The sequence below is a fragment of the Nomascus leucogenys genome, chromosome 22a (genome assembly GCF_006542625.1).
Source record: "Nomascus leucogenys isolate Asia chromosome 22a, Asia_NLE_v1, whole genome shotgun sequence".
Lineage (NCBI taxonomy): Eukaryota > Metazoa > Chordata > Mammalia > Primates > Hylobatidae > Nomascus > Nomascus leucogenys.
Genome location: NC_044402.1, coordinates 77,938,676 through 77,962,047, shown reverse-complemented (window position 1 = coordinate 77,962,047; position 23,372 = coordinate 77,938,676). Strand labels below are relative to the sequence as shown.

The 23,372-nt window shown below is 36.1% G+C and overlaps 1 protein-coding gene across 2 annotated transcripts in view; it reads right to left on the bottom strand.

Moving 5' to 3' along the window:
- Window positions 1-5,753: 5,753 nt before the first annotated feature.
- The window catches only part of AGPS (alkylglycerone phosphate synthase), a 153,983-nt gene continuing 136,364 nt past the window's right edge, over window positions 5,754-23,372 (bottom strand). For both annotated transcript variants that reach the window (XM_003253765.4, XM_030803672.1), the window contains one exon: window positions 5,754-11,494. In XM_003253765.4, coding sequence (XP_003253813.3) covers window positions 11,373-11,494 — 122 coding nt within the window. In that variant the 3' untranslated portion in view covers window positions 5,754-11,372. The remainder of the gene's footprint in view (window positions 11,495-23,372) is intronic.

Sequence of the window (23,372 nt, the reverse complement as noted above, 5' to 3'; positions counted from 1 at the left end):
CTCACTCCTCACTCCTCTCTTCCCACAAAAAGTAACTGTCAATCCTAACTTGACCTGGCTTAGAAAAATCAAGTGTATTAGATTGAATCATATGAAGTTGTTGATTTTGACAGTTTTTGATGTACAAAACCAGCAGTTTCTCATAGCTCAACCTAGTAGCTTTCTTCTGAATGATAGGGAACCTTTGCCATAATGAGATGATTTTTTCCTTCAAGGAAAAGGAAACACTTAGCCACATAAGTACTGATAAGAAACACACTCAGCATAATTCCTCTGTAGCATGACCTCCCGAGTGCTCAAATTGTATTACACCAGGAAATTTGGCTTATTGTGAAGTTCAATGGTTTTGAATTTATGGCATTTTAAATCTTAATTATCTGAGCTGCTATCATTTACTACTGATGCTTTAGTCTCACATGTGGAGGACAAGCAATGTTTAGTGACCTCTTCACTGCATCCCATAGCACATTCAATGTCTGGGAAATGTTCTTTGTTTAACAACTTCTGTACTAAAAATGTTGCTGCAGTAGCTTTGTGCCCCTGTAAATCTTGGTAGCCCCTTAAGATTTAGAAAGTAAATGAACTGAAATCTTGTTTTCAATGGCCATATTAAAATTCTGTTTTTTTCCTGTTTCTTTTAAACCACACTATTTTCTTTAGGGGGGGAAAAAAAGCATGAAGTGTAACTAATGTTAACCACCCAAAAACAAATGTTTTCCAGATTCCCTTTTGCAAATAGCCTGGCCTTTATTTGGCCACAATTTATTTACCCAGGTGCTATGTGTTTGTGGTTTTCATGTATGTGTAATTTAACTTTTCAGAACATAAAAAGCTTTTCAGAATGGTTTTTAACCCCTTGCTGCTGAGCATTTGGGATTTCCTGCTTAGTAATATATAAGGAAATCCTGACTGCTCACACCACTAAGAAATAAAGGTGAACCATGCCATTTGTCCCCTTCCTTACCCTGGCTCTCAGAGAGGCACCCACCCAGATTCAGATTGCTGCTGGCAAGAACAGTCTTATGAACCACACAGAGTCAAGAAGTCTGGTGCTGAGGCCTGGGAAGATGGCATTCCTAACTCCCCTGGCACTTGTCCTTATTTTCAGGATATATATCTTTAAAACTCACATTCAAAGTACCCTGCTTTGCTTCTTGATTCTAAAAAGAAAATGACTTCACAATGACCCCATATTTTGTCATTTGAGTGAAAGCTTCTGTACCTAAAACTCAAATGAAAGCTTTATTCTGTGCTCCTAGAGTATATAAAGTGCTAAAAGCAGTTTTCTTGACAACAATGAGTTCCTTATAGAAATATAAGGAATATTTTAAGATTTCATCATAATACCTGCATAGTCTATTTTAAAGGAATCAAATATTGAGTATTTCATCTTAGTCAACCCCTTGGTCTCCACACAGGCACACACAAAATAGGAATGTGTGCTTATACACAAGTAGTTAACATTTGTTTTCTCAGAAACAAGAACTTGATCTCTCTGTGCAGAACCAGCAAGCACAGACTCCTTTGACGGGTGGCATGACAAGCCTGTCAAAGGATTTTTATTCCTCATGACAGTCCCGCCTTTGAATGTGGCCTCAGCTGCAGGATGGATGTTTGCCCCAATACCATCTGTGAAGGTCAGGTGTGGTGCCTAACTCTGATCCATTTATGAGAAGCAGACAATTGGGAACTGGGATGACTGTGCGGGGATGAAGGTGGGTCATCCGGCAATGAGACAGCTGTAATCATAGGAGGGACACTCCTAACCTGAGGGGTGTATGACCTCACGGGCTTAGAGGAGCACCTCAGATGGAATCCATACAGAATCACAGTGATAGGTTTGGCCCAAGGTCAGAATGATTTGTTTAGAGAGGGCTATGGGATAGATGCCCAAATAAATATATTTATTAGGAAATGTGAAATTAGAAAGGGTAAATGGCTTGGAGGGGAAGCTTTAGAAGTAACGTTCTGACCCCTCTGCCCTATAATCCTCATCTGGGCTCATTTTCTCCCTGGTGTCCTGGAGGGTTAGCAGTGTTGGAAGTCTGACTACAGTTAAGCAGAGTGAGACTACCTAAACAACCTAACTTTAAAAGGATAACATCACTAAAGAAAGACTTTACAAGTGAGTATCAGGATTTTCAAATATAATTTTTATGTTTCAGTTTCCCTTTCTTCTTTTTCTTAATGACTCTGGGTGATCTGGAAAGACCTAGAGGTTGTGTTTCTGAGAGTGTTCTCTGCCACAGAGTAGTTTCCTGGTATTACTGTGACTTGCAGCTCATTCTGCACCATTCACTAAATGCCTCTTATCCCTTGTTGACCTACCTCTGGGGCTAAAGTGACATGTGGGTTTTCAGTAGTTTTCAGTTTTGGGGCTATGCCCTTCGTATTAAGTCAAACCACATTTTGTCATGAGCCAGTAACTCTTGGGTTTTGGTTGTCCAACTACATAATCACCATGACTGTAACCATCAGATTCTAAACTGATACTTTCATTCTAGTTGTATATACTTTTTGAGTACCCTAATTAATGTAGCTCAAACCCTACAGCAGCAACCTGAATTCTTAAATTAGTACTTTTAAGGAACTGTGACTTTCCTAAGAACCTAGATTGTTGTCTCTAGGTTATAATAAAACATTTCTTTAATCTCAAACAGTTCTTTCAATTTCCAGTCTCCCAATGGAAGATGTATAACTTATAGAAAAAGGTTGTCTTATATTTTTAAGTGCAGCTCAAAGAGTACTATATTAAAGTTATAAAAATGCAAATTTATTAACTCCATCAGATATTTCCTTTTATGAGTTTCATATTAAACCCACAAAATCAGTGCAGGATACTGTGGGTAACCTGCATTTACACAGCAAGACAATATCTGAGAAAAAACCTTTCTGGCATTCTATGGCATGTGGTCACATAGAGAGCAGCTTCTACTCTGTAGTAGAAAGAGACTCCATCTTCTTACTTGTTGTTGGGAAAAGCTGAGTGTTGGGAGAAGCTGAGGCAGGGCTTGCATGTCTGACATAATGTAAAATGAGTATTGGAACATGTCCAGGGTCCAGGGTCTAAAACCCCTCCTGGCCTTTGGAACACTAAGTTCTGTGCTAAAGGGTGGAAGACTACCCTGACGCACCATAATCTAAGCCCAGGGCATAAAACCCCTCGTGGCTTGGATAGAATCCAGGGCTCGGGGCATAAAATCCCTAGTGGCCTCTGGAATGTGTCTAGACTTGCTGGCTCCTTGCTTCTAGCCCTCCCAGGCTCCTAGATCAATTGTGTCTTAGAATTGGCCATATAAATGCTAAACCATCACAGCCGTAAATCATGTGCTTAATGCAACATTCCCTTTCAACCCCACATTCTCACCACCTGTTTGTTTGATCACCAATAAATAGGGTGGGCTTCCAGAGCTCGGGGCCTTTGCAGCCTCCATACTTGTGTTGGCCCCCAGACCCACTTTCTCTCTCAAACTGTCTTTTCTCATTCCTTTCACTCCACTGGACTTCATCACCCCCATGACCTGGTGTTGGGTCTGATCACCCCAACACCTGTGCCCTTCTGTAGAGGACAACAACTAATAATCTACTTTAAAAATAAATTCTGTGTATATCATAGTCATCCAGCACAAGCAGCCTACAGCAGTGAAGCAGCCAGCACACAGTTACTGGAGTTAGTCACCTGGCTCCACAGCCCTGCAATGCCACTTCCCAGCTACTAATGGTGGGGTGCTTCTTAACCTAACCAAACTTCAGTTTTTTTCACCAGTAAAAAGGGGATGATACCACTTACTTCACAGGGTTGTTGTGATAACAATGCTACCTTCCTGCCTGTCTGGCAAAAAAGGATGAATTAAAAAAATTAACTATATAATAATAAATTCCAGGGTAGTGTTCAGCAAAAAAACACAGACTCATTATAATCACTGAGACAGAGTTGAAACGGACCTCAGAGTTTTTCACTTTATAAAAGAAGAAATTAGGTCCAAATAGGGAAAGTGACTTGTAGTTCATAGAGAAAAATGAATCACACCCAAAATGTCCAGAATAGAACCTTATCCACTGCTTCTTGTATTTAGAATCCTATCTTCTAAGTTACTTCACAGTGGTAAAATTCTGCCATTTTTAAAAAAGAACAGCTTCACCTATCTAATGTTAGCACAATGAGGTACAAAGGACATGGCAAAACTATGCAAGGGTGGATTTCAGAGCTTGTCCATCAGGCAATACCAGGCCCAATCACAGACCACATCAGAAAATGCAGCAGAAAATGGATTTGAGTCTTTCAAAAAGAGAGACATGCCCCTGAGGCCAAACATAGGCAAAAGGAAATGTGATGGCTGGAAAGTTTCATTTCTTTTTCTTATAGGGTAGCACAGGAAACTGGAGTAGTAGCTTTATCAGGATTTCACTGTGGCGGCAGAAAATGTTAAGTAAACATGATTACTTGTTTATCTGACATAAATGCTGATTAACTGAATAAAAAGCGTATTTGTGGCCAAAATGTAAAAATATAAGTTGGACAATTATATGTCAAGTGAAAGTGTAGATGTCTGAATCCTGAATGTTCTTTCATGGATGAAATGTCAGGATCATGGGTCAGGTAGGCCCTTGTAAGGTACCAATTATCTGTCATTACTTGGATGAAAATCTAGACAGTATTTGTCTCAGTTTTGCTGATGACCTGAAGCTTGATGGCACAGAAAATATTCTGGGCAAGAATCTAGATCCTAACATTTTGAAAATATGGAACTAACTCCAGTAAGATACAAATTTTAGTAAAGCTAAATATAAGTAATGGGGCTTTAAAAAAATTAGCCTCCAAGGAGATGCGGCCAAAATGTCACATGAAAAAGACAATCTTTGGTAAATGGCATATAGTCAGTATGAGTTGACAGAGCAATGCCCACCAAAAATGCTTTTTTATTAGTGACTACACTAGAGGAAGCATTGGTACTATTCTGGAAGATTTGTTTTCAGACCTAGACACCTCACTTTAAAAATGTAAAATGGGCACATGTGAGGAAGATTAGGAAGGTGAAAGTCTAGAAATGACAGGAGCAAAGGTTGACAGGAGAAGGTGTTGAGGAACATGAGACCTGACTTTAAATACCTGAAGAGCAGCACTTCAACAGAGCAATTGGACAATTCTTTCAGACTAAAGGTGGCAGAAGTTGTATAATGGATAGAAGAGGAACACAGATTTCAGTCCAATAATAATTTAAAAACTTCCTAATACTTGAAGATTACAGAAGTTGGAAAAGGCTTCCTTGAAAGGCAATGAATTTGCATTTGTTCACAGCAAATGTTCAGGAAGACTGGTTGTCTGCTTGTAGCCTGGGGAATGTTAGGTAGCAATTATGTTCAGATGGGATGAAATAGAAATAAGATGGGATGATTTCTAGGGTTCATTCAATCTGAACTTACATAAGCCAGGTAGAAAATTGCTTTTCTTAACTACATAATACAAGAGCTAAAATCTTACTGTGGCTAGTGATTACTGAAATGTATCATGTAAGACAGAGTTCAACAGGTCTGACCTTCAGTCATTTCAGAGCCCAGACAGCTACAACCTTCCTTTCAGTGTGGGAGCCACAGGCAGGGACGTAATCAGTATCTGCACATGCCCTTCACTACCGGAGAGGGTACTCATGGGCACAAAGTGTATCCTGTTTGTTTTTGCCGAGTATAGCAGGCTGTCAACAAAGGTTAAATAGAACCAACATGAAATAAACAACAATTTCTATAACAATGGGTGGTTGTGGTATTGATTTATTTTTCCCCAGCATATCTTAAAAATCACACATGGGCATTTGCTTATAGAACAATACAGTCTAAGGAAAACAGTAAGAGGAGAATCTGAACACACACTGAAAGCATGGAATACTGACTGTGTTGAGCCCTTGTAGAAAACAGTATGGCTCAGTCGGAATTGACACAGCTATGCTGGAATCTCTCAGGAATTTTCCTTCCCACTGCATGTCCCCTTTTAGACTATAAATGTAAAGAGAAGAATTGTTTGTATGCATTAGTTACAGCAGTATAATGGCTTACATACAAGTGCTTACTCACATGTAGTTCCCAAAGGATTACTACAGTCCTGGCAGGAATATGTACTGCCTTGGAGGAAGACTCAGGATAAGATATTATTCAAGTCAAGTTGTATCAGAGCCAAAGTATTTCACAGGCTTAGCAAAAATGGACAAGAATTAATATAACCTACGTATATTTCTCATAGGATTTAATCATTGTCCAGAACAGAAATATTCATTATTCTGAAGGCACCATCACATGAAAAAGGACCGACACACAATATTAGGAATAGAAACCACCCGCACTCCCCAGCTCCACAGGTTCTGCTCCTCAGGGAGCCTGTGAGCAAACATCCAGAAAGAATGTAGTGAGTGTCTTGAGGCTCAATGCCACATCCACCAAGCCACAACTTAGGGCTACTAGGTTGGGGCAGTAGGAATGAAAATGTAGGAAGGAAAAGCACATACAAATCCCATTGACTGATGAGATGTGTATCAGAGTACAGGTCCACCATACAATTAGTTAAATATACTAGAACAGATTATCCAAAACAACACTGTGTAAAGAATTACCAGTGTTTCCACATACAACTGCTTAATTCCTGACATGTTCTTGAAGAGGAATAGTCTTGAACTGCTGAATGACCTCTGTCTAAAGACTTATCCTCTCCCACTCATTTAAAATAATGGCTATTTCATGGAAAAAAAAAAATCCCAACAAGGCACTGTGAGCTTTTGGGGATATAGTATAAGTAGCTAAAAAAATAACTACTTATAGAAACTTGTATGCCAGTAAGAGCATTTCATGTCCTTTTCTGATATGTGAACAAGATTAAAGGAAAAACATGTTTCCTAGGGTGCATGTGGTGTTCAGGAAAAACACTGCCAACAAAAGTTTGTCTTAAAAACACATATATATGTTGCTTAGAAATCCACCATGAAACAGATTTTTTTCCTTTTCTTTCTCACTCAGATTTGGAATTCAGAGTCTCTGCAAGATGTTTTTCCTTGTGGAAAAATAAATAATCTCCTTTGGAAACCAAAAAAGAAATCTTTTCATGTTCAGAGAACTAAAGTTACTAAATTCTGTGATGGTTCTTTGGCTTGAGTGTTCTATATGTCAGTGGTCCTTACTCTGATTTGTTAAGGAATTAATTATGATTAGAAGAGCACAAGAGTGCTCACTCTTTGAGGATCTTCCAAGGTTCAAAAGGGAGTGCTTCAGGAGTCTCAATACCTCCTGGGAATACAGCATTGATTTTAACAAATGATTAGGGATTGACAAAACCTAGCTAACAATATCCTCAGCTATAAATCCAAAGAGATTTAGTCACAAGTAGGTTGCACTTGATTATGCTACAAGCAACAAAATTATAAAAATAAATTTTGTGTTTTCAAATCAGTGGAAATATGAACATGAAAAACTAAAGCTAAAAGAAAAACTCATACGCAAATAGAAGAATAAACAGCTTCACATTCCCTTCGAAGAAAAAACATCTTAGACCCAGGTCCATTTTATTAATAATATGATCTATAATCTCTTGACATTACAAGTAGTTTTTACAGTTAAATTTCACACTGAAGACAAACACTGTTTGGCTTAGGGAGCAGAAAGCTGAGTAACTTACATCCTTTATATCAGACACTATATTTTAACAGTTTAAGAAAACCTTTTATACTTTCTGGATTTAAGCATCAATGTGTAAGTTGTTTCCTTTACAGGAAACTGAAATTAGTAAGAATTAAGTGAATATACTGACATATGGCTCATTTGGGAACATGAAGCCTAGAGCAAAGCCAAGCTTCTATAACTCATAAAGTCAAAGAAAAAACATTCTGGATTCTTCAAACCTAAGTGGGCACTTGTTATTTTCCACTTTTCTTCAACCATGAGCTAAGCCCTAACTAAAATCAAAGTTGATAAAGTGGTAAACAAAAAAATTATTAAAGCTGTCCTTAACTCCTGTCTGAGTGTTTTTTAAGATATAGATATGCTTTCTACAGCATTCCATTTTGGCCGCCTCAAGCACCAGCACATGCAGTTTGTGAATCAATCTGTAGTAACTGTATTCTAACATTTATACAGAATAGAAGTTCAACCAAATCCAGCCCCATATGAACAGCCAAGGGAACACACTTCAGTGTAGGACTACAGAGCTTCTCTGATAAGCTACAGTTAAGTTGTAGCTATAAAGGAATATGACAAAGGAAAGTCTGGGTGCTAACATGCAGAAAGGTATTTTCAAAAATGCAAGCTAGGACTTAGCAGTTACTAATAGACTATTCTAGCAGGGGAAAAGGTTTCCTTGCAACCATCTGTATCTGGTATACCATACACACCGATGGAAGCTCATCCTTTATTGCAATTTTGTTTTCAAAATACATCAACACAGTTAGGCAAACTAGAAGGCTTCCAACTTCATAAATAACTTTTAAGTAATAGTACTACAATATGTAAGCACTTTTAGGAAGAAAACTCCTACTTCCTTAGAAGAAATAATATAATCCTCTATTCTTTGTGTAAAATGATGGGCACAATAAACATGTGGTTTCCACAATTCTTACTAAGCTAAAAACAGCTCAAGTTACTTATCATAAGACTAAATTCACTTATGCACTACTAGAAATTGCACCAAACATTAAGGCAACAGTTTCTCTAAGGGTCTATAAAGCCTGTTCATATTGAGTCTTTAGTATTCAATGCCATTTCTCACTAGCGGCAGGTTACTATTCCCACTGAAACCCCAACCCAAATGTGACATTACCAAATTTAAGTAAATTATTGCAAATATGACTAATTTAAGAAAGTCAGTGTTACGCAGTACTGAAAACCAAATAGGCAACATTTTTGAAATTAAAAATAAACATTAAAAATGAGTTAAGAAGTGTCACGTAAACAGTGTTCTCCTGACTTAACTTTTATGAAGCCATTTTCAGATATTATAGAAATAAGAGGCATGGTTTAAGTGCTTCTGTGCATATTCATGAACTCAGTCCTTCACAGATACTAAGTCTATACTGAGGCACCTCCCAGAAGTAGGTGTGTGAAAGTGGGGGCTGGGGGTGGGGGGAGGCTTTCTGATTTACTAAATCAGAGTGAAACGGTACTGATCAATATTCTTGTGTTTCAAAATGATTTCGGTAGAAATGATGCCACCTACAAAATGCAGTCACCATTATAAAATCAAGGTTGGGGACTCCTGCATATACTTGGAAAAAGAAAAACAAAGACATAAATCATGAATTTCCATAAGGTTCATGTAGAATAGTGAACATAATAATTTCAGATGTTACATTTATAGTTTCCTAATATCAAGTATGGATTTCTGAGGTTGTTGAAATTCAACTCCCTGGGAAAGAATGTTATAACAATCACATGCAAAGGAATGGATCTTCTTATTAACCTGTTTTATTTTTAAAAAATTACCCAGAAACATATATATATATATATACACACACACAGAAACACACACACACACACATATATATATATATATACTTCCAGTGAGACATTAGTACCTTCTTTAATTTTATATTTTGATCACCAATTAGAGAAATTACCTTCATGAACAGATGCATTTTATAAAGCTGAGATTTTTATAATTCTAGAGGCAACTTCCTCATCAAGTGTCCAACTAGGTCAAATATCAAGGGCTTAAAGCAAAGATCTGCTGGAAATTTTATAATTAAAAATAAATCACCAATGAAGAGAGGCAGCTTCTAAAAAATAAATATTTCATTTTGTTGTTAAACTGATATTTAATTCTAATTTAATTACACATTTATTAGTTTGAGGCCAATTTTAATAGTTGAAAATTATTTATCATTTTGAAGTCTTAAAAATATCATTTTGTCAATTTTAAGTTATCATTTTTCTGGTTAAGGCTACTTCAGATATAAAAGGTATCAAACTGCCCAAAAATACTTTGGAGCTGTTGCTACATACACAGACAATGCATCCTTTTAAAGGATCATCTGCATTTTGACTTACATTATCTGATCAAATATTAGTTTTAAAAAATTATCAAAAGTTAGGTATTGCATTAAGAAAAGAATCCATCTCAAAATGTGAATCATGAACCTTGGTAGACAGTGATTCAAAGTAATCATTTCACTTTAATATCCAGGTTTGAATGTACAAATGCTTGCTAAATGTGATTAATGTTCTCATTATTTAAGAAACAGGATATTTCAAACTTCTGATTATGGTATATGCATTAATACATTACATTTAAAAAAAATTAGGTTAAACCAGTTATTCAAAAAAGGCATTAAACCATTATTAAAAACTAAATTGAAACTTTACTTTTTATATGAAAATTTATCATGCCATTGGGATTGATTTTAAAAAAGCAAAATTGATTTTTGTCATTGAAACTGCTGAGGCTTTCAAATTCAGTAGTTGAATGATGACTGTTTCTTTAGCGAAACAATTCTTGCATTGGAGACATTAAGTCTAAGAGTTTTCCTTCTGCTCCTGCTGTAGCTGTTTCTTCTGCATTTCAGCAACAAGAATGTGAAATCAGAAACATTAGGACTCTAAGTTGAATAAAGGCATTCATTTCATGGTAAACCTGTTCTTCACTTGCAATGAGGGATGTCAGCTTTTCTTACAAAACATATTATCAATGAATTAGAATATAACAATAGGTTATCTCAGTGATACAAATACAACTCATACCTCAATAGAAACAGAAACATGGAGAACAAAAACGTGTCCCCTAACAGAATAATTTGTATATTGATGATAAAAGGTTTTATGCATGTATACTAATTTCAAAAAAAAAAAACAACAAAACGTAGGCCAAGCACCTTACAGACGTGAAGGCTTTCTAAATAACAGGTTGCCTAAATTCTTTCATGAATGTCCTTCCCCTTAATGGCCTACTCACACCAGACTATGCTCTTAAACAATGTACACGTGTATCACTCCTCAGTGGAATCCTTCCCTAGACATCTGATTCCCAGAAACGTTCTTTTAAAAAGAGGCTAGCTAAGCAATCAATGATACCAAATCTGCCTTTGTTCCCCAAGAGGAAGCAACAATACAAAACAGCTGGCAGCAGCTTCCTCTGGAATAATTGGCAGCTTTGTGCTGCCTAAAATTTGAAATGACAACCGTTGGCTGTAGAATGACATACCTACAATGAGAGAGATTTAGGAATACCATCTGTCAATCCATAGATGTAGAAACAAAACAAACTACAGAATGAAAACAAACTTATTTTAAACCAACAAACAAATGTATCCAAAATATAGTCCATGATATATTTGATTACTAGTATAACCACAGTTGAAAACTTAAAAAAAAAATTGACTTTTTTTGTAATGATACTAATGGATTTATAAAAGGTTTCTGTTTCCAAAGATGTTATTGGGGTCCACATATTCCTTGACAGACTTCAGCATCCCAAAGCCGACATCAGAGATACTTTCTTTTAGCCATTGCTTCCGTAACTTGCCCACTGGAAAAACAAAATCAAAAATGCTTCAATATATGCTATGATGCTGAGAACCAATCAATCTTGTGACCATGAGTGAACAAACACTGTGTGATAAATGCTTTTATTCAAAAATGAGAAATGTTTTGCTTTATTTGATTTATTGAGCCCACCAGACTATCAAGCTCATTAAGCCCAATGTATTCCCAGGGGAAGTCTGTGCTCCACAGTGTCTCCTTTCTCTGTAAACTATGAAATGGAGATTGAAGGAAGCTTGGACGGAGATTATAGCCCATTTTACAAATAACAAAATGAGAAAAACGTGCATTTCAAAAGAACCCACCTCTGCCTTAACTACCACAACACACCCAAGTTTTAGAGAAAATGAAGTTAACTAAAGAAAAACATCACATTGAGATGAATTTGTTGGGTAAATTCAGCAAAAATGACAGGATATATATCCTTAAAATATTTTAACGAACATAAAGGCTTAAAATAATAAGAAAATTTGAAACTTTAATAGGCTTAAGAAAAAAATCTGGCTATTAAGCTTCTATTTACATTTTCTTTTCACAGTACTTTTAAATAAATTTGCATGTTCCCAAATAATGGTTACTTTCTTCCTACTGTTTTTCCAGATTTAGAATTGTTTTTCCTAAGGCATTAAATAAATCAAATACCTAATCCATTGTAAACTTAATCTTTTGCTTTTACATACTGTACAAAGTTCCCTTGTTTTGTTTCTAGGTCTTGCTAATTTGTTCTGAGAATAGTGAAGTAACATAATGGTTAGCAGCATAAATTATATTTCAAAAGGTACTCAATGAAAAACATAACCTTTTGTAAGCAGAACTTTTGTAAGAAAGAATATGTACTTAATCTGTAAAAGAATTCTGAAATGTCAGTTTGCTCTGGTATTAAAAAGCAAAGCAATATGCTAACTTATCTGTGGCAAAATGGATAAATCTTTTAATTTACAGTTAGGATTGTTTGTACTTGTACTTCTCCAAAAAACCTATTATCGTACTAATTGAATTCAAATGGTCATTTTCCACAAATGTTCATTAATGATCCAAAGTCATCAACAGTGATTTAATTGACCAACTGAAATGGGAAACCTTCTTTCATTAAAGTATTCAGCCTGTCATTCTATAATGCATTCCAATTTATTAGGCTGTAGTGATACATCATAGCATCTGCCTTTTGGAAACCTTAAATACCATTTTGAGCTCAACTAAAACCATCTTTTGTGTCCAGTTCTCTAAGAAACCATCAAATTGTCATCAAAATAATAAATACTGTGATAATCTCAGAAAGCAAATTATCTGCTTGGCTTTCAGAAATAAAAAGGTATTGCTGGTATTCAGATGGGGGGAAATGAAGTTCAGCAGAAAAAAAAACCTAAAATTCAAAATGAAAAATTTTGCTTGAGATAGCTCTAAAAGCAGAAGCTAAGAGTAAATAAATCCCTATTCCTGCAATCTCTACCACCTAAAAGATATTCTACCAGGACCTTCTATTATCTCCTAAGGGACTGCCCATGACTATGATTCAGCCTGTTTTTTCACTTGCAAATGGATTAGACTTTATAAAGTCTTTTCAACTCTAATATTCTATGATTTTAAGCACTTTTTTAAAAAGTTTTTCCAGATTTGCTCCACAGGATTTTTTTTTTTAAACAACTACTCTGTGAATGGTAAAAGTGGCTTTACTATATTATTATAAGCTGCCCACACTGAGGCAGCTGAAGAGAGACAGGGGTGACGAGCAGTGAATACTAGTCTCCACTGTTATCTGTAATATAGTTTCACTGAATGTATCCTGTGGTTATGGATGTAATTGTCCTGAAAAGACTGCAAACAACTGCTCCAACAAGATGGAGCACATTAGAACCTCAGCAGGATGCTCAACAGCTAGCTTGTCTGCCTGGTTTTACACCTCTAGTAATAATGCAATTCCACAAGGAACTGAACCATCATCTGAGAAGCCACCCAACAGCCATTGCATATTTAATGAAGTCACTCACCAAGCGCTGGAAAACAGAAGGTGCTTGGAGTGCATCATTAGTTCTGTCAGAAGGATAATTTACACATCTATCTTGTCAAATTTTCTATGGTTTATACTTTTACAATAATCAATCTAATATACATTTGATTAGTGAAGTAGAAAGTAAAGAAAAAAAAGGGCAGTACAGGCAACAAAGCTGTGGCCCCTCATAAACACATTTGATAAAAGCATTTAACTCCTTCGTGGCAGAGGTCTGTCTGGCACTTCTTCTGCCACTGATAACAGAATTTGAAATGGGGTCAGAAATCTTGGCTTATGCAATTAAAGGTACTAGAAATCTTTGGCTTTAACAATTTAAGTCAACTACTACACAGGATACATATACAGATAGAAAACACATTCAAAAGAAAACGTTCAATATGCCTTAACAACAAGACAATTATTGGAGTCTTCTTGAGATTCTGGAGAACCTTATGTAGTTACCTCACATGGATCAATAAAACAACAAACACCACAGGCCTTAATCTTGGAGAAGAAACACACTTCAAAATACAAGATTTTTAATCCAGAGCTAAACACCACCACTAATAATGCCCTTTGTACAATTCTTAGTTGTACCACTAGGCATTCCGAAATTAGCTGACTATACTGATCTGTACCCACATAACACACATGGGCATACAACTATATAGCAGTTCGTTATTAAACACCTGTAAAGCTCATTTTCAGAAAGGGACGAAATTATACTCTGTCCCTTATGTAGCATGCCATATTAAAGGAAGGGAAAATGAATGACTAAAGACAGCAAATAACAAGTGGCCTAAAACTATTTCAATTTACCTTGTATGTGATAGTTATCTACTGAAAGGCATGTGTACACATACCACATAAAGCCTATTCTTTTTTAGACCTGAATCATCTGATGTGGGGTATTCATAGCTACTGACCCAACATATTCCTTTGACCTCTGATGCTCTAGAAGTATAAATCTAGCCTGAGAGTCAACACTAGAGCTACAAAAAGCCAAGATCACCATCTCTGAAAACAAGATAAGTACCTTGCATTCCATAATTCTCTATTATTCTAAATATATGATTCCTTAAGTACTTAAGTATTTAGATGTATTTTATAAGACATAAAAAAGATGGGCCAAATACTGAATATTACAGAAAACTAGGCCAGGCACAGTGACTCATGCTCGTAATCCCAACATTTTGGGAGGCTGAGGTGGGAAGATCATTTGAGCCCAGGAGTTCAAGACCAGCCTGGGTAACATAGTGAGACCCCATTTCTAAAAAAATAAAAATAAAAAAATAAAAAATAAGCTGGATGTGGCGGCATGTATCTGCAGTCTCAGCTACTCAGGAGATTGGGCGGGAGGAGAACCTGAGCCCAGAAGTTTGAGGCTGCAGTGAGTCAAGATCATGCCACTGCATTCTAGCCCAGGTGACAGAGCGAGACCCCATAGCTCACACACACGAAAAAAGAAACAAAGAAGAAAAGAAAAGAAAGAAAACTAATGGGGGTGGGGGTGGGGGGGCTGTGCTTAAATTAAAAATGGAGTTCACTGTTTTACAATTTAATTTCTAATAATGTATATAGAGACTGAATCAAACAAATTGTGTGTGTTCTTCCACAACACATAGTACATTTTTAAAACTTTACTTCTGGAACAGAGAATATGAAAACTTTCAAGTACAGTTTTTCAAATTACAGGCTCACTATTCCCCTGGATGCTAAGAGATTCAAGAAAGAATGCAAGAAAGAAGTTGTGGTATGATCAACAGCATAAATGAATGAACAGACAGGTACGCAAGGTATAAGAGGTAAAATGATGTACATGGAAAATGTGGACATGGAGGCCAATCTGGCCACCAAAAATTATCTGGAACTACTCTTTGAGGCTTACTGGATTGAAGATTTAGCAGAAACTACCAAACAGTCCTAACCTAAAAGGGATAAATCCAGCGTCTGCTGGTCAGAGGTCTCTAGCTAAATTTTAATTTTTTGAATCACACATTTGATTATAAGTCAAAAAGATTATAGACTTATTAAAAAGAACAAATTATGAAATGGGCCATACATTTAGAAGATTATTGAAGGTGAAGCTCAGAAGTAGATCTCAGCCAAAGCAAAAAGCATCTAACCATTATAACAACTATATTTTGAAAGTTCTAGTTTGAGTATCCTGGATATCTCTTTAGCACTATTCTATAGGTCAGATTTTAAGAAGAAAACCTAGACTTAGCTGCTTATATGAGTGATCTGAGCACTGACTTTGTATTTCAAGATTTAATTTAATCTGACCAAACTACTGCTGGATTAAGTAAGAAAGCAGTGTTAGAGGGGACAACCAACATCTTCCAGGACTGTTTGCTAATCACATGAAACTAACTATAAAAAGTATTCTGTAACAATGTAATAATGTAATACAGGCATTCTCAGATTAACAAACATCTTATTTGTAAGTTATAGACATAAAATTGTCAAACAGAAAAAGTTCTCTTTAGAGATCCAAAGCTAAGCCACCTATACTCACTCTCCTGGTGATATACCTGAGGCTAGAAGCTACTAAAGGTATAGCATGTGGTAAGAGACAGCCAACACAATGTTGTCCCTGGCCCTTTTGTCTTGGGCTTGGCCCCTGTAGTCACACAGGGGTGGGGGGATGGTGGGGTGGGGAGCAGGGATCAGTATCTTCTTGCTACAGATTTTCTCTGTCAGCTCTCAAATCTGTTTAACCTATGCTATAGCTGAAATATTAATAGTTTAATGTTCAGTTAAATTATGGGTTAAGTTGGTTTCCACAGTATGTTCTTACACTCTAACTACAACATTGCTTCAATGGAGAAATATTATAATCAACATATAAGTTTTGTTAGAAAAGGCCAGTCAAAGAAACTGAAAAAATTAAAAGGCAAAACAAATTTTCTATCTTATAGTAATCTGATAAAGATTCAATGTTGGAAAGGCTAAACTCATCTGGTAGCCATCAAAGGAATAAGACATTGACATTGATATAGTCAAGAACAGTTCTGTCATAACAAGGATCTCTGTGCTGTTTACAGTCACACCCTCTCCAGCCTCAACTTTTGGAAATCACTAATCTTTTTTTTACTCTTAAGATTTTGTCATTTCAAAAATGTTATAGAAATAGAACCATGCAGCATATAACCTTTTCGGATGGATTTTATTCACTTAACATAATTCCCTGGAGAGTTATTCCAAGTTGTTGCATGTATCGATAGTTCATTGTTTTTATTTATTGCTGAGTAGTATTCTATGGTATGGATGTACCACAGTATGTGTAGAAAGCCATTCACCAGCTGAAGGACATCTGGACTGTTTCCAGTTTTGGTCTATTATGCTATTATGAATAAAACTGCTATGAATATTTATGTTCAGGTTTTTATGTGAACATAAGTTTTCATTTCTCTGGTACAAATGCTCAAATGTGCATTTGCTGGGTTGAGTGGTGATTACATGTTCAGTTTTATAAGAAACTGCCAAACTGTTTTCCAGAATGGCTGTACCACTTTACGTTCCCCCAGCAATGTATGAGTGATTCAGTTTCTCTGCATCATTGGCAGAATTTGATATTGTCACTAGTTTTTTTATTTTAGCCATTCTGATAGGTGTGTAGTGATATCTCCCGTAGCTTTAATTTTCATTTCCCTAATAGCTAACGATGTTGAACATTTTTTCATGTGATTATGTGCCATCTGTATATCTTCTTCAGTGAAATTTTTCTTCATGTCTCTTGCCTATTTTCTAATTAAAGTATTTGCTTTTTACTAATGAGCTTTGAGAATTATTTATATAGAATTGATATGTCTTTTCTTGGACATAAGGTTTGCACATATTTTCTCCTACTCTATAACCTATCTTTTCATCCTAACAGAGTCCTTCATAGAGCAAAAGTTTCTAATTTTGATAAAATCCAGTTTATCAATTTTTTATAAATTGTACTTTTAGTGTCCAGTCTAAGAATTCTTTGCCTGGCTCTAGATCCTGAAGATATTCTATGCATTTTTCTAAAGGTTTTATAGTTTTGTTTTACTTTTAAGTTCATTATTCATTTTGAGTTAAATTTTTGTATAGGTATGAGATTTAGGTCAGAGTTCTTTTTTTCCCCCCAGTACTATTTGTTGAAAAAGCTATGCTTCCTCCGCTAGATTGCTTTTGTACTTTCGTCAAACTCAGCTTGGCATATTTGTGTGCTCTATTTCTGGGTTCTCTCTTCTGTTCCACTGATCTATGTGTCCTCCTCCAATAACACACAATCATGACTACTGTAACTATATAATAAGTCTTGAAATAAGGTAGATTGACTGCTCTTACTTTATTCATTTTTTCAAATTTGTTTCAGCTGTCTAGTTCCTTCTCCTTACCATATAAATTTTAGAATAATATTTTCTATATCTATTTAAACATCTTGCTGAAATTTTGGCAGAAAATGCACTAAACAGATCAATTTGGAAAGAACTGACAGCTTTACGATGTTGAGTTTTCTACCAAATCATGAATACTGTATGTTTCTTCATTTATTTAGGTCTTCTTTGATTTCTTTCATCAAGATTCTGTAATTTTCAGAATACAAATTCTGTATATATTTTGCTAGCTTTATGCCTATTTCATTTTCTTTGGAACAACTGCAAGTGGTATTATATTTTAAATTTGGTTTCTATATGCTTAATTGTTAGTATTTAGAAATGTAATTGATTTTTGTGTGTGATCTTGTATCCTGAAATCTTGCTGACTCTGTTTTTGTACATTCTTTGGGATTTTCTATATAGTCAATAATGGCACCTACAAATAGGGATAGTTATACTTCCTCTTTTCCAATCTATATGCCTTTTATTTCACACTACAAATTAACAAATGGCCCTAAACCTGATCTTTTTGCTCAGCTTCTTTGAGTAGTTTCCTTTTACTTTTAAAGTTTCTAATACTATTGGATGCCGGTAAGACTACCAAAAAAAGGTAACAGCAGCTGCCCTATAATTATAATAGGGAGTAATTTTGGTTAGGTAAAAAAAATCAATATTTAAACTAGGGCTGGTTATACTTAATCAAGGTTTTTAACTTCCTGACAAGGACTTAGGTATAATTTTAGCAAATGAACAACTTAAAAACTTGTCATAAATTGAAATTAAATACATGGCTGACACAAACTTTGCTATTTAAACTGACCAGCTCATCAGTTATAAAAACAAGCACTATGAAGATTAAGTTAAGTAGGCTTTATATTTCCTATAGCCTCCAGTTCCAGACTACATCTGTTTTCTCTGATACACAAAACCAGAGTTAAAATAGCTCCATTTATCACGGAATATTGTAGACAGACAAACCAGCCTGTCTGTTTCCAGATAGTGAAAGCAACTGTTATTAATCACAATTACAGGCCAAACCCTCTAAGAGAAATTGCATCAATATTCTCCCAACCCCTGGCCCTTTTACTCTGGAACTCAAAAATGGTACTGAGTGTCATGACACTGCCTGAAGGTCAGTAAATAAAGACGCTACTATGAGTTCAACTTGAGTTTTAAGTTCAGGGTGCAAATCAAGAAAAATCTTTTCTATACATAAAAATAAGTGATCTCTCAAAAGCTCTAGCATTGAGTAAGTTTAGCAAGGCAACTAAAAACATTATTTAAAATTTATGTTGAAAAGGTTTCTGCTTTATGAAATTATACTGAATAGCAGCAGGCATTTGAAATATACAAATTACATGATTATCTATAAACAGAAAAGCTATTATGAAAATAACATTCTTTGATAGCAAATTTCATAGCCAATACTATGAAGGAAACTTATTTTTCTTTCATGCTGATTGTAGGAAACTCTCCTATAGAGTGAGATCAACTGTAGTTTATAAATGAAGTGTTGAAACTATTGTTGAATCATATCCCTTGAATGTATGGATCTTTCTCAAATACATTGTAATCCTTTCCTTAATGGTTAAGGCAAGAGTGCCAAACAGATTGCCACCTGGTGCTGTTTATTGCTATTATTAAAAACAAACAAACAAATAAAACTATTGTTTTTTAAGCACCTACTAAATGTAAGGCATTTAGATGTTTTACACAGATTATCATGTTAAGTCTTACAATAAACATATGAGACAGGTACCATTATTCCCATTTTGCAGGTGAGGAAAGTGTAAGTCAGAGAAATTATTTCCCTAAGGTCACACAGTTAAATGCAAAACCAGGAATCCAATATAGATTTGATTCCAGAGCCTACACTCTTTCCCCTCTGTTGTTCAGCCACTCAAATTTATATTGGTTTTAAGACAAAAAGTTTGAATGAAACCTTACATACTTAATGCATCTATGGAATAACACTAAATGGCTGGTGGTATGGAGTTGCAGAAAAATGCACATTATTTTACCCTCCTTCTCCAATGAATAACTCACTCCGCTAATATACTTTCCCAGAAATATTAGAGAATAAACTGAGACTTTCTATGACTAAATATGACCCTCTATTCAATATTTAGGCCTAGTTACCAAATGTTAAGCTCAATTAACTATGAGACTACTGCCTTTTTTCTTTTCTTTTTTTTTAAGAGACAGGATCTTACTCTCTATCACGCATGCTGGAGTGCAGTGGTGCGATGCCAGCTCACCGCAACCTTAACCTCCTGGGCTCAAGCCATCTTCCCGCCCCAGCTTCCCAAGTAGTTAGGACTATAGGCATCTGCCACCACAGTGAGCTAGTTTCTTTTCTTAGTTTTTGTAGAGATGGAGTCTTGCTATGTTGCGCAGACTGTCTCAAACTCCTGGGCTCAAGCAATCTTTCCACCTGGGCCTCCCAAAGTGTTTGGAATGCAGGTGTGAGCCACAGCCAACTACTGCTGTTCTAATATAAAAGAATAATATGCGGCCGGGCATGGTGGCTCATGCCTGTAATCCCAGCACTTTGGGAGGCCGAGGCAGGTGGATCACCTGAGGTCAGGAGTTCAAGACCAGCCTGGCCAACATGGTGAAACCCTGTCTTTACTAAAAATACAAAAAATTAGCTGGGTGTGGTGGCGGGAGCCTGTAATCCCAGCTACTCAGGAGGCTGAGGCAGGAGAATAGCTTGAACCCGGGAGGCAGAGGTTGCAGTGAGCGGAGATCACGCCATTGCACTCCAGCCTGGGCAACAAGAGCAAAACTCCATCTCGGGGGAAAAAAAAAAAAAAAAAAAGGATTAATATGCAAGATTCAGAGCTATTTGAGAATTTGCAAAACTGTTCAAATGTTTTGAGCATTTATTTGGGCATGCACTTATCCACTCATTTAACATATTCATTGAGCATTTATGATGTTGAACTATGTAGAGCAGCCAGTCACTGTTTAGGGAGTGAGAAATACAGTGACAAACAAGATAAAGTCATTAACCTCAATGAATTTAATTCAAATGGGGAATACAGAAACTACACAAGAGGACAGGGAAGATCCCTCTAAGAAGGTGACATTTTTATTAGAGACCTAAACAATGGTAGAAAGTGAGCCATGCAAATATCTGAAGGAGAGGACAAAAGAAAGAACATTATAAAAAGAGAGAACAAACACCAAAGGCCTCGAATGGGAAAAGGGATTAGTATGTCTGAGGAATAGCAAGAAGGCCAATGCTGCTAGAGGTACAAAGTAATCAAAGATGAGGACAGAGAGAGGGATACACAATGCATCCTTGGAGGTCATGATAAGGAGTTTTCATTTTGTTCTGAATGTGAGAAGAAACCATTGATTTTTTTAACAGATTAATTGAGCAGCAAGAGAAATGAGAATACAGTAGCAGAGTGGAAGAAAGACCAGTTAGGAGGCTACTGCAGAAGACAGTGATTGCAACTAGGGTAGTGGTGTAGAGGTGTTACCTTTTGATATCTGGGAGTTATCAGCATATAGATGGTCTTTTAAATTGTGAAACTTGAGATAATCATCAAATAAATGAGTGAATATAGAGAAATGAAGGTCTGAGGGCTGAGCCCTGGAAAACTCCAATATTTAGGAATTTAGAAGAGAAAAAATAGAAAAGGGAAAGCATCTTCATTTTATCAGCATACCTAAAGTATGTTTTGTATTCAGACTTATCAAGTTTCTTTTTCTAAGCACTAGAGAAAACCAGGTATTTCAGAGTCTGTTTCCATGCAGTCATATTTTGACCACATAGAAAATAAAAATACGAGAAATAGGATAGACATAAAAGATTTCTATTTAAATGAGGCAAAACCTCTAAATAAATTAATATGCCATCAAACCTTGCTAGATTCAACTTCAAGCCAATAATTCCTAAAAATAAATTATTTCACCAAATTGGGAGTCTTCAATAAAAGAAGGCCTATAAACCTAACCTGAAAAATGCACATAACTTATACACATAGCTTTAATGTAACATGATATGACCGCCATTTGTTCTATTACCTGATACTGCTGACATGTTAGGAACCTACAATCAGGAAGCATAAAAGCAACCAGAAAGTAAAATTGACTTCTGGGGAAAGAACTGAGAAAACAATAAAAATATCTATGATGAGGAAATTAAAATTTTAATTCACTAAAGAAACAGATTTATATTTTAAAAGAAAAATAGTAATGTATAATATTTATTTTCCTTTTATGGATTGATTGAGACAGGGTCTTGCTCTGTCATCCAGGCTGGAGTGCAAAGATGTGATCACGGCTCACTGCAACCTCAACCTCCCAGGGTCAAGCAATCCTCCTACCTCAGCCTCCTGAGTAGCTGGGATTACAGGTACATGCTACCATGCCCAGCTAAGTTTTGTACTTTTTGTAGAGATGGGGTTTTGCCATGTTGCCCAGACTGGTCTCGAACTCCTGAGCTTAAGCAATCCACCCACCTCGGCCTCCCAAAGTGTTGGGATTACAGGTGTGAGGCCCCATGCCCAGCCCATATACATTAAAAATAAAAATTAATTACATGTCTCTTCTCAAAGCCTGTCATTTTCAATCTTGTTAGATTTTACTCATTCCAGACATTTTAGGCTTTTAATTAAGAGGACAAGGATACTGAGGCAGGAAGACCTGAGTTAAAATTCAAATTCTGGCACTAACAATTATTACTGATTTTTGGGCCAGTTACTTTATATTCAGAACCTTAGCATCTTCATGTGAAAGACAGGAATAATATCTATTCCACTGCATTAAGCAGAATTAAAGGAGGTTAAGTATGCAGAACACCTAGGCAAATATTTACAGCTTTATAAATGTTAATTCTTTTCCTTTATTCTATCCCCTTTCTCTTCACTGTTTCAGCATCTATAGCATTTACATGTTTATTAAAGGCATCTTTTGAATGCTCTTCAAAGAAAAGGGCAGACTCTTACCTTAAAGTAGCAATAATATAATCCCATCAGTTTTTGTCAGTAGCTTTTGAAATGGTATATTTTATTCTACTGGACTATAAGGGCCTTCACGGGAAGGACTGCCTTTCTTTGAAACCATATTGCCTCGTAGACCAGTAGTACTTATAATATGGAAAACAGATTATACAACATTAAAAGGTATTAAGCATACTTTGTATCAAAAAATATAACAAGCACTTTGGGAGGCCGAGGCGGGCGGATCATCTGAGATCAGGAGTTCGAGACCATCTCTACTAAAAATACAAGAATTAGCCATGCATTGTGGCGCACGCCTGTAATCCCAGCTACTTAGGAGGCTGAGGCATGAGAATCACTTGAACCTGGGAGGCGGTGGTTGCAGTGAGCCGAGATCGCACCCCTGCACTCCAGCCTACGTGATAAAGTGAGACTCAGTATCAAAAAAAAAAAAAAAAAAAAAGACAAGAAGCTATTTACATTATTTGCTTTGTGATCAAGAATTGAATAAACATGATCTTATAAATTAACATTTTCTAACTATTTGTTAATTAACTTTTATTTCTG